A 13,503-nucleotide genomic window follows, 5' to 3' on the forward strand; every position below is an offset into this window, starting at 1 on the left:
GTGCAGATGTTATTTTTTTTTATTTTTTTTTTGGTTTTTGCTTTTTTTTTTTTGACCACTATTTTTGTTAGGATACATGAAGTGGTCGAAGCTTCTTTTTTTTTTAATGGTTTCATTTACGATATTCACCATCTTCTAAATTATAGATTAGGCCTTCATATGATGACCATCTCTATATTTAGCACGGTATTAGATACAAAATGATGATCTAGACATTAATTTAGTTGTTCTTCTTCGATATATCTTTCCGCCAGGCTCTTAATTCAATAATTAGAAGAATTATTTTTTTAGATTTCTCTCCTTACGTTCCAGAAAATTTTACTACTTCTACAATTACTGTTCTTTCTATTTGACAAGGACAAGTTCCATTTGCGGTACAAAAGTGTGGTTTTTTCAAGATAAGTTGGAAGTAATGTTCTATATTTAACTCTTAATGAAAGTACTGGGAAGGTAATTATTTCTTATTTTTTTTGTTAATCCCAAAAATTCAATTTTGTTTTTTTAGTAAGTTGTTCATTTTCTTTTTTTCCTCTTACCAATATAAAGGGATATTATTCATTTCTTTTCTCTTCAAATACTACTTAGTAAAGATGACCATATACTTTTTATTGAAGGCTCAACTGATTACACTTCGTTTTGTCGGTTCTTAATTTAAAAAAACTATGTTTAATTATTGAATAGTGGCAATGATTACTATGATATCATCGTTTTGTAACAGATTATGAAACTGTAAGCATCTACGTTAAATTACAAGTAATTTACAAGGTTTGCGTTTTTTTGATTAGTCGACGCCGTAAAGGAAAAAAAAAAAGGTATTACTTTTTTTTTATTAGCAGTTGATCCAGTAAATTTGTCCTGTGTGGCAACTCGCTATCAAAGTTATAATGATATTCATTTTAATCGTACCTTGCTTCCTTTTTGTCTTAATATTAACTACTTTTCTTTTTGAAAATAGAAGGGAAAATCTTTTTTCGAATAAGCATCATTTCTTTTTTCAATCTTTGGACATCACCCTCATACTGTACATAATATGATACCTTTTATTGTAGTACACATATCATTAATCCTCATATATAGGGAAGTGAATTAAATCCGGTGCTAGAAATGGCTTGTTTAGAAATATTGTCTTGAATCTATCAATTTGATAACATAATTAGAGACCTGGATTGTTCAAATAACATGTATAACTTAAATATTAATTTTATAAATAGTATTTCACCTATTATCACTTGAACTGAAATTTTATTGACTTTAATAAAATTAATAACTAAGGGATATAATGTTACAATAACTTTTTTGTGTTGATATATCTCTCGGTTATATACCTTTTTCGGTATAAAATCCGTACAGGTCCATTTTATTTATTTTTTGTTATTTTTTTTTTTTGATTTAGTATATATTATTAGAGGTATTGTTTCTTTTATTCAAGATAACAACCTGTAAATGGTAAATACTTGTAGTGATACAATAAAATAAGTAAGATGGGAGATGTTTAGGTTAATGTTAATGGTAATTGGAACTATTATACAATTGACTATTTAAAATAATCTATGAGACTAAATTGTTGGGGATATTTTGCGGTTCATTGCATCAGCCACTAGTCACTATCAGAATCTAGGTACTTAGCATAATCTTCTGCCGAAGCAAAGATTGGTAGATTCTTCTTTTGGGATTTCTTCTGTTTCTTAGCCGTCGTATTTTCTTCAGAATCTTCATCGGAGCTAACATCTCTTGATCTCTTTGTACTATCAGATTCATCATCTTCAGAATCACTCTTCCCGGCGCCATCGTCGTTGAAACTGTAGAATATATCCTCATCAATTTCAAGATCATTTTCACCAGCCTCTGCACTCTCATCATCTTCTCCATCCGAAGAGGCCTGGTCATCTTCTTGGTCGGAATCCAGATCGCTCATGTCATCGAAATCCTCTCCACTAAAACCAACACTGTCATCACTATCATCTTCCACATCAGGTCTGGACTTGACCAAGGCACTCCAGATTTCGTCTTCATCCATTTCTTCATCGATATCCTCGGTATGTGATGCGGTTGTCTCTTTATCTTTATTTGTTTTGATGGCGGACTTTTTGCTAGTAAAGTATTGGTAGAAGAAACGGTCTTCAGGTTTTATGTCATCTATCTTCTTTTCTAACCAGTTTTCGGTGTTTACTGGAGCCTCGGTTCGTATTATATCAGATGCTTTAACAAGAAGAGAACTGCTCGTTTGGGCACCACCATATAAAGGTTGCATAATGGATGTACCTCTGGAAACAGGCTTTTGTTTGGCATTTCTGTAGACAAATCTATCCAGGAAATGAGCAAGACTAAATAATCCTAAATCTGGTTTAGCGACTTGCTTCACATCATCTTCTACAAATGCGGCTGCATAGGTCTGAATTGTTGGATGGAAATGATTGATGAAGTTGGAAATCTCCCATAAAGAGGAAACATCGGCATTGGCATGTTGTGGATCACGCTTACGTGGGTCATAATGGGAACCGGCTTTATTTGACTTCTTTTCATCTTCATTCTCTTCATCTGATTGGTATTCATGATCAATTGGTGTGTTAGTTAACAAGTTTTTAATATGAGGAACTATTTGCACTAATTGAATTAGCAGGAAAAAGAAACCAGCAATAGTACCAACGTTCAGCCAATGTGAACTAACCTGTAATATCCTTTTAACAAAGGCTTCAACTCTCTTGGTATTTGGTGCATCTTGTTTCAATGATTTGTACAGAAGATTTAAGTAAATACCTTGTTTTGATGAACTAACAAGTCTTGGATCCAACAAACTTTCATACAGAGTTCTGTAGTATCTAGTATCGTTTAACTCAGCCTTCACAGTAACTTGATTGATTAGAACCAATGCTTGTACAGATGTATTGAAGTTAGATGAATGGGTAATCTTGTAAAGGGTATCAAGATGTGTTTCATAAACTGCAGCTGAGAGTTGGGCAAAGGGGAAGGCTCTGTTTATACCAGTCAGCAATGCACTAAATAATTTCGAGTTCTTTTCCATGATGACTTCAGATTCCGTCTTATCATCCTTTACAGATTTACCACCTTTTTTACCCCTTTTAAAGTTCTTCTTACGTTTGTTTTCGTAACTCTTTTTGGTTATAGGAGCACCGTCTTCAATGTTGTCTTTGTCAGAGTTGATTAAAAACTTCTCAAATAAAGTAAAATATGTTTTGATCAGCTTGTTAGCTATCTCATCTTCTGAACGCTTCAAAATGGTTTGGTTCAAAGTGATAGCAGAGTAATAGGTTGCATGGTAGTCTGCATTTGGACGTAAAGCAATATCGACAATAGAATCAATGATAATTGATTTCATGTTAGGATGTTCTTGTTGAAGTTTTAAAAGCATATAAGACGCTTTCGATGAAACCTTTGAATCAATATCACCCAATTTGTTTACACCCAACTTCAATAAGTTAAATTCTTGCTCAGGTTGTTTAATTAATAGATCAAAAATATGGGTTAAAATTTGCATTCTAACGTGAATAATAGGATCATGCGACAATAATTCTAAAATCTCAAGAATCTTGAAAAAAAGCTTCTTCAAATAGTCTTCAAAATAAAATATCGCCAATGTTTTCTTATTAGTCATCATTGATAATCCAGGCTGGTTCTTAAAGTATCTTAATTTTCTGTTTGGTAATAGACCGTTGAGGAATAAATCCTTCAAAGCGTTTAAACTCTGTAAAGCTGAATTTCTTGATTTCTTACTACAGTATCCGACTAAGGTATCCAATGACTTTATATTATGTAGTGGAGAATCTTGAATCAGCAATGTTAATGCTGAGATTTTATCGTTTAAAGTACCATCAGATAAAATCTGAGACATAAACTTCCTCTGAGAGGAATCCTTAGTAAATTCATCGTAATAGGTTTGGTTATCCATCTCCAATGTTTCTTTACCTCTATCAAAAAGCTTTGTGATTTGTTCCCTAGTCAATTCATCCCTATCCTGATCTAGAACATTTTGCTTCAATTGAGAATCCAAAGGAACTTTATACCATGCAACATCATAAGGGATTACCAATTTCTCAGAGGATATTATGGTTGTTTGTGTGATGAATCCATCTTTTTTATTATCTTTTTTTCCCGATTCTGGTGCTCTGTCTTGTTCTTCCTTTTCCGATTCAGAACTAAGCTCGTCATTGTTCTCCTCATCATCACTTTCAGCTTCTTCTTCTTCCACCTCTTCTTCTACTTCTTCTTCTTCTTCTTCTTCTTCTTCTTCTACAGCTGCTTCTTCCTCTTCCTGAACAACATCTTCATCAGCAACGTCAGGTACAATTTGTTTGTCAAGACCCAACTTACCCATGAACTTTTTCAAATCAGAAGAAAATGCTTTATCATCATCGTCACCTTGAGCGTTTTCAAGAATCAAAACTTCTTCATCTTCTTTGACATCAACATCGCGGATCAATTCCAAGTCCTTTGCGCTGGCACCTAACTCTAAAGCTTCACGACGTAAAACTTCATCTTCCTCTGAAGGAATCTTTTTGGAAACCTTCTTCTTCTGTTTCTCAATTTTTGAAGATACCTTATCTTTCAAAGAAAAAGATTTCTCACCAGCCATCTTGAATTTGCTGATATGATTGTTATTCCTTGTTTTCTAATATAGTTTAACTCCTACCTATTATTATAACAAATAATAATGAATGTTTCTAATAATATTAATGTATTTGAGAACCTGGTAGCTCATCGCAAAATGAGCTCATCGCATCCCATCAGGAAAAGAAAATTTTTTCAGACATTACCCGCATCAGAAATTCTCCATGTGTACTTATACTCTTTTGCCGTTGTATTCACCCATTTTTCTAAAGCTTTCAACCGAATTCTTGTTCCTCGTGGCCCAATGGTCACGGCGTCTGGCTACGAACCAGAAGATTCCAGGTTCGAGTCCTGGCGGGGAAGAATTATTAATTTTTGTTTTCATTTTTGTCTGGTTTCTCTTTTCATCCATGTTCCAGAGAAATTTTGCAGGAAAGAAAATTTTTTTTTTGGTTAAAGTGAATAGCGAGAAAATTATATATTTTTAATAAAAATTGAGATGAGCTCTGTGATATTTTTTGCGATGAGCTAACTTAATTAGTAATAAATTTGGTTAAAAAAGTATTAAAATCTATCAGTATTAGGTCGAAATAAATAGGAAGCAAGGTTTAAAAGATGGAGACAACAAAATTTGTAAAGCAATTAGCCTCCAACAACAGAGTAGTCAGAGAAAATGCCTTGGATGCTTTACAGAAGTATATGGTAACGAAGCAGTTTAAGTCTGCTAAGCAAGCTCAGTTTGATAAGTTATGGAAAGGGTTGTACTATTCAATGTGGTTCAGTGACAGGCCTAGACCACAACAGAGACTGGCTAATGAGCTTAGTGATCTTTACCTACGCTATTTCGATGAGAAAGACAACAATGAATCGCAAGAGTTGAGTCTGAACGACAAAGCATTTATCAGATTTAGTAAGGCCTTCTGGAGAGTGATCTGTATAGAATGGTACGGTATCGACAGACACAGAATTGATAAATACTTATTATTGATCAGAAGGGTATTTTTCAAGCAATTGAAGTACTTAAAGCTAAGGGAGTGGCACGAACCCCTAGTATCCAAATATTTGGATAGAGTTCTTCAGGCTATCCCATTGAGTGGTGATCCAAAGGTGTACAATGGTATTCCAATCCATATTATCGATATATTATTCGACGAATGGGAGCGTCTAGCTCTAGAGGGTGAGGAAGAGGAAGAACTTGAGTTTGAAGAGAAGATGGAAAAGATGACCGAATTCACTGCCAACTCCCCATTCCCAAAGATCATAGCAATTTTCGAAAAGATACGTTCCAACTACGATAACAGTAAGATCCTGAGAGAGAAGATAAAAACAGAAGTATTCGGCGACAAGAGAATGCAACTATGGGATGTTATCCAAGAAGAAGAACCAAAGAAGGATGAAGAGGAAGAATGGAATGGTTTCTAAGACATTTTACAATAATACTATAATGTAGCATATATAGAAGTAGAGTATAATTTTTTATTTTTGACTTCCCATTATCATACCTAACATGATAATCCACGTGAAATGTGGTGATAAACCTGGAAAGAAGGACAAAATATTCTTTTCTGGTTTTCTGGACAACGCAGAGGAAGTTGCCAGCGCAGCAACCACGCAGATCGTTTGGAAGTTGTTTTTTATATTTTTTATTTTTGTTTAAATTTCAATTTCCTTTGGACAATCCAGTGGAATATGAATTTATGGTTAGTAAACTGGCCGTAGCAAGGATCAATTTTTTTTTTTTTCCTTATTATGTGGAAAAGGGATTTGCTGGTCAAAATTGACGTTGTTCTCGGGGGGGTGGTACGTTGCAGTGGGAGGGCACTAATTGCAGTCCTTTTCTAAAAGTTGGAAATAACATTTAAAGAAGTTCTTTTTTTAATTTTTTTAGTTATAAAAAAGGATTAACTATATTTTTGTCCAATTCTTTATTCTTATTTCTAGTTTGTAGATCGACAATACTATAAACATAATTAAGAACAAGGAATAAAAATGGCTAGAAACGAAAAGGAACAGAAGGAGCAACAATTGTTGGATGGTCCAACTGAATTTTTCAGAGAAGGTACTCAATTTTTGAGTAAGTGTAAGAAGCCTGATGCTAAGGAATACTCTAAGATTATTAGGGCTGTTGGTATTGGTTTTGTTGCTGTTGGTATTATTGGTTATGCCATCAAGTTGATTCACATTCCAATTAGATACGTCATTGTTTGAACTATAAATATTAATCCGATATACAACATTAAACAATAAGAGAAATAACGTGGATCAATAAAATTTAACAAGTAACATATAAAAAAAACTATAAAGGTTAATGGCAAACAAGTAGATGTAAAAAAGTAGGAAATTGTGAGTATTGACCAACAATAAACATCTGACTTTTTTGATACTGGGTTTCAAAAAGGGAGAGAAAAATGCAAATATTTTTGCTCTCTTTTCTCCTACATTGTACTTTGTTCTAATATAATGTTAAAATTAAAATAAAATTAAAATAAAAAAAAAAAATATAAAGTAAATATCTAATTTGTAATTTATAACTTCTTTTGAAAATACGATAAAGAAATCAATTTAAAAAAAAAAATCAAAAAAAAAAAGAAATTAATAATATATATATGTAAAAAATTAAGGATAAGTACAAGGGTTTTAAGATTGTGTCAAATTTTAGATTCAATGATACGACTATGAAACTGTTATAAATGTATCGTATTTGTTATAAGGTTGTTTCTTTTCTTGATTTTTATTGTCATATAAGGCAAGCGTAGTTTAGATATTAATAAACATAAATTGAGGATATGAACGTAAGTATTTAATAGGACTACCTATTAAAATTAATATGTTTGAAGTTGATCAACAGTGATAATATGGATGACAAGAGCACAGGAAAAAGTAATAACAGCGCAGTTTCTTATGGAGTATCTATGGAACATGACCCTGATACTAGTTCCTCGATTGAAGATAATCTCTCTAATATTATAGGTCGTAAGGCAGAGGGGAAAGTTGATCGAATAGATGCTATATTTTTACAACCTGTGTCAGTAAAACCCAATTCTAAAGTTAAAGGGAAATTTCAACCGATAAAATCATTGATAAAATTGAAGAAGAAAATAATTGTTAAAAAAAGTGCAGAAGATTCAAATACTAATTCGAAAGGTAGTTTATTAGGTGAGGAGCTAAGCTTACGGGCAGAGAATACCAATAGAATTGATCATGAGTACCGCAAATTCATCCGTCAGTCTCTGTTTGTATCCAATTCACCTGTTCACGCTGATGAAAACAGTAAGCAAGAAATGTTAAATAGTGATGACTACTTTATGGATGTTGAAGAAGCTTTTGACGCTGCTCTTGCTAATTACTTCAGGAATCATTACAATATTATTGAAGATGGTAATAGCGTCAATGGTACTACAAAGGGTAATAAATTATTCGAAGTTGATGTCTCACCAAAGACCACTAAAGAGAAGAGTAAGAACTTTGTTGACGATTTCTGCTGCCTCAGTGAACTGATTAACATACAAGAATCATCAACTACCAAATATCCTGTAAGTGCACCACCAAGATCAATACAGAGACCAAACATATCCGATAAAGAAAACCTAAGAAAATATTATTCCCCATTGTCAAGTCCTAGCGCTAGCATAAAATAGAGTGTCGACATTATTATGTGTATTTCCATGATTTGTGCCAACTAATTTATACATATATATATATATTCATTCCGATCCTTTTATATTATTATATATTCTTAATCTAATAACTGTTACTTTTGTATTGAGATACAGAAATATGGGATAAACCTGTAAATATTATAGCGGTTGTAACCATAGCAACTGTAGCACACATTGCGTATAGTGTGATGTTGTAACATATATATCTAAAATAAAAAAATGAATGATTTCGCCCAGGATCGAACTGGGGACGTTCTGCGTGTTAAGCAGATGCCATAACCAACTAGACCACGAAACCATATTAAACGGTTGAGAGTTTAATTGAAATCAGGATTTAAATTAATCCATGTTATAATTTAGAAGTGCTTTTGATTTTCTTATGGTTGTCGTGTCCTCTTCTTCTGTTATCATACAAATAGCTAAAATTGAGAGAAAGCTGTCGTTCAAAGCAAAAGACTAACAATATAAGTTCCATCTATTTCCTTCAACCAAACTAAAGAAGCTACAACGACCAACATGAAATATTGCTTATATAAATAATTTAAATCTTTTGCCCCTACTAGTATAGAAATGACATGATTTTTTAAAGTTTTTTTTGAAGCAATTCTAAATAAGACATAAGATAATTTGGGTAAAACAGATATCATTTGATATATCTTTACAAGACCAGCAGCCTGCAGTGATATATCCTAATGAGATATAAAAATAAATGAAAAAGAAAAATACAGCTCGCACTCAGGATCGAACTAAGGACCAACAGATTTGCAATCTGCTGCGCTACCACTGCGCCATACGAGCAATATATTGTTGAGAACAGAAAAATGATTTTTTATGTTAGTGTCTAAGGCACGCTTTATCTATAACAATATACGGCGTGTTAAATTTTTCATGTTTTGCACATATAAAGCGTTGTTAGCTCATGTTATTCATTTAATGATGAAATAATTATATCGAAACATAATTCATGCATTGATTCCTAGTTTACGTTGGAATTACAAACAAGAATAGTATACAATTATATGTATCATTCAATATTTCTCTCCCTCATCTTGACTATATCTAGGTTATATAGTTCTAGATATTTACTATGCTTCCTGAATGAAAAACGTAAGCGCTAACTTGGATTGAAATCAAAATTATCAAGATTCAGCTTAATGAGATGCATACCGCTATAATTATCTGTATATTTATTCCAGCTCTACTTTATGAATACGAGAGCTTGACGAAATACCCTTAAAATGATTCATTTATATCTTTTTATGATCGTTAATTCTATAAGAAAATGTTTCTCCCTATTTTAGGGAATATACACAATAATGTATTAATTTTTGCCTACACAAATACTCCCGTTTTGGGACAATATAATACAGTAAACTTCTAAATAAAGAAGAGAAGAATTGCTCTATTAAACTCATACCCTACCATGATCCCTGAATAGTTCAGACGCGTTTCCATACGTGTTCTTAAGACCTCATAGAAGCTATGCCCTAAGAAACAAGGCTTTCACATGGTTACCCGGATGCTTCCTCTAGATATTTCAAGTGAAAATTTCCTGTCACGCGCAAGTAAGCACTTTTTTAACTTCATTCTACAGAGATATCTGTGCACACCTCTTAATTATCCCAATTAGGGCATAGACAGAATTATTTAAAGACGCGTCGTATGGATTAATTTCATTTGGCGATGGGTCTCGGGTTGATACGCCATATCTCAGTTTGGTGCTACTCGATCAATTGCCATTCCTCAGATAGGTGAAAGTCAAGTAATTAGCATACTATAGCAGCACCTTCCAATTTTGGTAAAGCTAATGAGGGTAGGAGTACTCAGCAGCGTTGGTCCGCCATTTTTCATATTTCGAGAAGAAAAAAAGCAATTTAAGGTAACCCTAAGATTCCAAATAATGCTTTAACAAATCTTATTAGATTACTTTCACTATTTCGTGCTCTCCATACGCGCCAATACCAGTAAGGCAAAACCCATTTTTATTTCATTAATTTGACATTACTCTAACAATAAAAAATATTAAGGATATATATAAATATGTTATATTTCCTATCATTTAATAATTATGGATCACATCAAATTCTTTACTCCTATCAGGCAAATACTTCATCCAAACAATAACTTAATATAATTTCATCATAAATACCAAATGCATAACATGAATAAGAAAGAAGAATCAAACAGAACTCCATTGGCTGAATTATCAAAGGTTAATGGTGTTGTCAGGCCAGCCAGCTCTACATATTTATGCAAACCTATAACAATGTCATCATCTAAACGTAAACTTGAAGTTTATAGAGATGAACCCGCCAAGAAGCCCAAACTACTAGAACAAACTTTCAAATTCGAGGATAATATTAACGATGTCTCCGAATACTCTAGTGAAATCTTCAGAAATCTATTCCAAAGTGAAGATCAGACAGTACCAACACATAACTACCTAACTGATGATTCTTCTGAATATTACCTACGTTCCAGTATGAGATCAATTTTGATAGACTGGCTAATCGATGTCCATGCCAATTTCAAATGTTTACCGGAAACATTACTTTTAGCTATAAACATCCTGGATCGTTTCTTCTCCTCCAATAAGGTTCCTGTCTCTAAATTACAGCTAGTTGCAGTTACATCCCTATTCATTGCCTGTAAATACGAAGAGGTCCAGCTACCGAAGATTACCAATTTTGCTTATATCACTGATGGTGCCGCCACTGTAGAAGACATAAGACAGGCCGAAATTAATATATTAGAAAACCTGAGATTTAATATAAATTGGCCTAATCCGCTAAATTTCTTGAGGAGACTATCAAAACTTGATGACTACAACTATGAATTGAGGGACATCGCTAAGTTTGTCCTTGAGTTCATCATGTGTACTCATTACTTCGTTGACTACAAGCCATCATTTATTAGTGCGATGGCGGTATACCTGTCGAAACAGATCTGCGATGTTAATGATGATGAAGATATAACTGCTGTCCGCTGGACTGAACAACACACAGAACTAAGTGGAGGAATTGATCCTGAAAACAATATCAAATTCAAAAAATCTCTTCAAACTATAATTAAGGAATTTGGTTCCCCTTCTAGTAGTACTAAATCACTACTAAATAAGTACAAATCCAAAAATCGTTATGGAATGTTATTTAGAGTTCAAGATTGGTGTTTGAATTACCAATAGTAAACTAACTGACAGCTCTTAATAATCGCCTATATTCTAATTTTTGTTAACGAAAAATGAAATCAACCCTGCATGTTGTAATGATTAAACTACAACACACCAACAACATCTATAATTTTAATTGCATACTTTTACATCATTATATAGAACTCGCATAATATTATTGAATATTTTTAACTCTAAACATTTTTTTTGGCTAGAAATTTGATAAATGTCAGAGCTTTTTCAGCTACATAAAAGTTATTTGGGGACCGAAATTTTTTTATTAATTCTGGATGAATTTCTGGTTCAAAAAGGTACTGAATAAGGTTCTTACAAATGCTTTCAAGTGTAGCAATGCACTTTTCCCGTTTAAGCCGTTCTGTAATGTTAGTGATCGTCTGATTATACATTCTAGAGGCGACTAATACAGATGCTGTTGCACGGTTGCTTACTGTATACCCTAGAAATCTGAAATCGATAAGCATGACTTCTAATAAAAATATAGCCATGATTTTTACCTCCCTAAGATTATAGAGATCTGTAGGCATTTGTTTTTCCAAAAAAAGTAATGGGCTAGGGTAGTTGAGATTAAATTCTAGTACTTCTAATATATCCACTTCCGCTATTTTAATATCCTCATTAGTAAAAATACCGTCTGTTTCAAAAGAAAATTGAAATATAGTAGGAGGTAAAACCTCTTCATATTTTGCAGCAATATATAGCGACGTAACCCCTATTAATTGCAAGTGTTCCAATTGAACTTCCTTAGCCATTAAGTATTTATCAATAATCCTTATGGCGATATACAATGTTTCACTTTCAAGTCTCATATTTTGGTGTACTTTAACTAACCAATTTAATAGCAAGTCTCTACTCTGTCGTAGACTACTATAGCTTTTTATATTTAGATCAGAAGGGACCTCACTTAGGTCCGAACCCAGAATATAATTATAGACATTGTTAGAAGTGGTATTTGCATCTTCACTCAATTCACTTAACGCACCGGATACGTCATTCATAGTATTTTTTAGGTCACCAAAAGAGGAACTTTGATCCTTTTTCAATATTAGAACATCATACTCTGCATTTTCTTTCTCAGATTCGGGAGGATCTACTGGTATACTTACGTTGGTATATAGGTTGGGATTAGAAGAGGTCAAGATTCCTCTTTTTGCGCCAAAGAAAATGGTATTCTTACTATACTTATAATTTTCTAGAACTAATTTTAAAATGGTGGAGTCTTCGTTTAATGATTTTGACTTTAACCTATTTTTTTGTTTCTCAGGAAATAAGTTATACTCACTGAAAATTGTGGAACCATACTTTGTCTTTAATGTCTTACGAACAATATTAGTTTTCATGGGAAGAAAGTAATTTTTGGCTATCTTCGAATCCATAAGTCATACCTTATCAGTTTATAGTAAATAAATTTCTAAAAACTGATCTTAAAAATATATAAGAATTTTCTATAGAATGAAAAGAATATTTGCTAGTTTGGAATAAATATTTTTACTTACCTTCCTATAAATAAAATAGTTATTATATTGACACAAAAACATATGATATCCTCACCAAATGGTTCGACACCATAAATCAATCAATTTAAAGTAGAACAAAATTAGGACAGTAAAACAAATATTAGTAGTAGCATATTTATTAATTATAATTGCTTATGTTAAAAGATATTTTATTAAATCAGATAACAAATAAGCAAAAAACCACTTAATTGTAATAGTACTGTGGCACATTCCGAAGAACTCATCCTTGTTAGCTCAGTTGGTAGAGCGTTCGGCTTTTACGTCAAACGAGGACAACCGAAATGTCAGGGGTTCGAGCCCCCTATGAGGAGTTCTTTCTTTTTTTTCTTTTATCAAGCGGGCTTGGTAGTATATTTTTGAACGATTCGAAACTGACGCTCTATAATAAATGAAAAAGGTCTAAATTCATTTAATATTATGGTTATCTCGAGAGTAAGTTAACTTCATACACCGGATTGTTTTTGTTTTTAACAAACGTAAAAAGAATCTTTTTTATCTTACATTGATGTCTTTCAACACATGAATTATAATAGTTAAAAAACGAGATGTCAAAATTAATAACTAGAAAATCAAA

At 32.7% G+C, this 13,503-nt stretch overlaps 6 protein-coding genes across 6 annotated transcripts; 4 read left to right on the top strand and 2 right to left on the bottom strand.

Annotated features, from left to right (window-relative positions):
- Positions 1–1,597: 1,597 nt before the first annotated feature.
- Positions 1,598–4,591, bottom strand: MAK21 (RNA-binding ribosome biosynthesis protein MAK21; the record flags this gene model as incomplete). The annotated part of the gene is made up of 1 exon (XM_071053300.1): positions 1,598–4,591. One exon carries the CDS (start codon positions 4,589–4,591, stop codon positions 1,598–1,600), a length of 2,994 nt encoding a protein of 997 aa, XP_070910708.1.
- Positions 4,592–5,181: 590 nt separating this feature from the next.
- Positions 5,182–5,988, top strand: RRP1 (Rrp1p; the record flags this gene model as incomplete). The annotated part of the gene is made up of 1 exon (XM_071053301.1): positions 5,182–5,988. One exon carries the CDS (start codon positions 5,182–5,184, stop codon positions 5,986–5,988), a length of 807 nt encoding a protein of 268 aa, XP_070910709.1.
- Positions 5,989–6,555: 567 nt separating this feature from the next.
- Positions 6,556–6,774, top strand: SSS1 (translocon subunit SSS1; the record flags this gene model as incomplete). Its single annotated transcript, XM_071053302.1, has 1 exon — positions 6,556–6,774. The coding sequence occupies one exon, from the start codon at positions 6,556–6,558 to the stop codon at positions 6,772–6,774; it is 219 nt and encodes a 72-aa protein (XP_070910710.1).
- Positions 6,775–7,421: 647 nt separating this feature from the next.
- Positions 7,422–8,204, top strand: RNJ42_03139 (uncharacterized protein; the record flags this gene model as incomplete). The annotated part of the gene is made up of 1 exon (XM_071053303.1): positions 7,422–8,204. The coding sequence occupies one exon, from the start codon at positions 7,422–7,424 to the stop codon at positions 8,202–8,204; it is 783 nt and encodes a 260-aa protein (XP_070910711.1).
- Positions 8,205–10,386: 2,182 nt separating this feature from the next.
- RNJ42_03140 (uncharacterized protein) lies at positions 10,387–11,409 on the top strand (the record flags this gene model as incomplete). The annotated part of the gene is made up of 1 exon (XM_071053304.1): positions 10,387–11,409. The coding sequence occupies one exon, from the start codon at positions 10,387–10,389 to the stop codon at positions 11,407–11,409; it is 1,023 nt and encodes a 340-aa protein (XP_070910712.1).
- A 179-nt stretch (positions 11,410–11,588) lies between these two features.
- RNJ42_03141 (G2/mitotic-specific cyclin-2) lies at positions 11,589–12,788 on the bottom strand (the record flags this gene model as incomplete). The annotated part of the gene is made up of 1 exon (XM_071053305.1): positions 11,589–12,788. One exon carries the CDS (start codon positions 12,786–12,788, stop codon positions 11,589–11,591), a length of 1,200 nt encoding a protein of 399 aa, XP_070910713.1.
- Positions 12,789–13,503: the final 715 nt, after the last annotated feature.

The sequence above is a fragment of the Nakaseomyces bracarensis genome (assembly GCF_045282275.1).
Source record: "Nakaseomyces bracarensis strain CBM3 chromosome Unknown Scaff11_0, whole genome shotgun sequence".
Lineage (NCBI taxonomy): Eukaryota > Fungi > Ascomycota > Saccharomycetes > Saccharomycetales > Saccharomycetaceae > Nakaseomyces > Nakaseomyces bracarensis.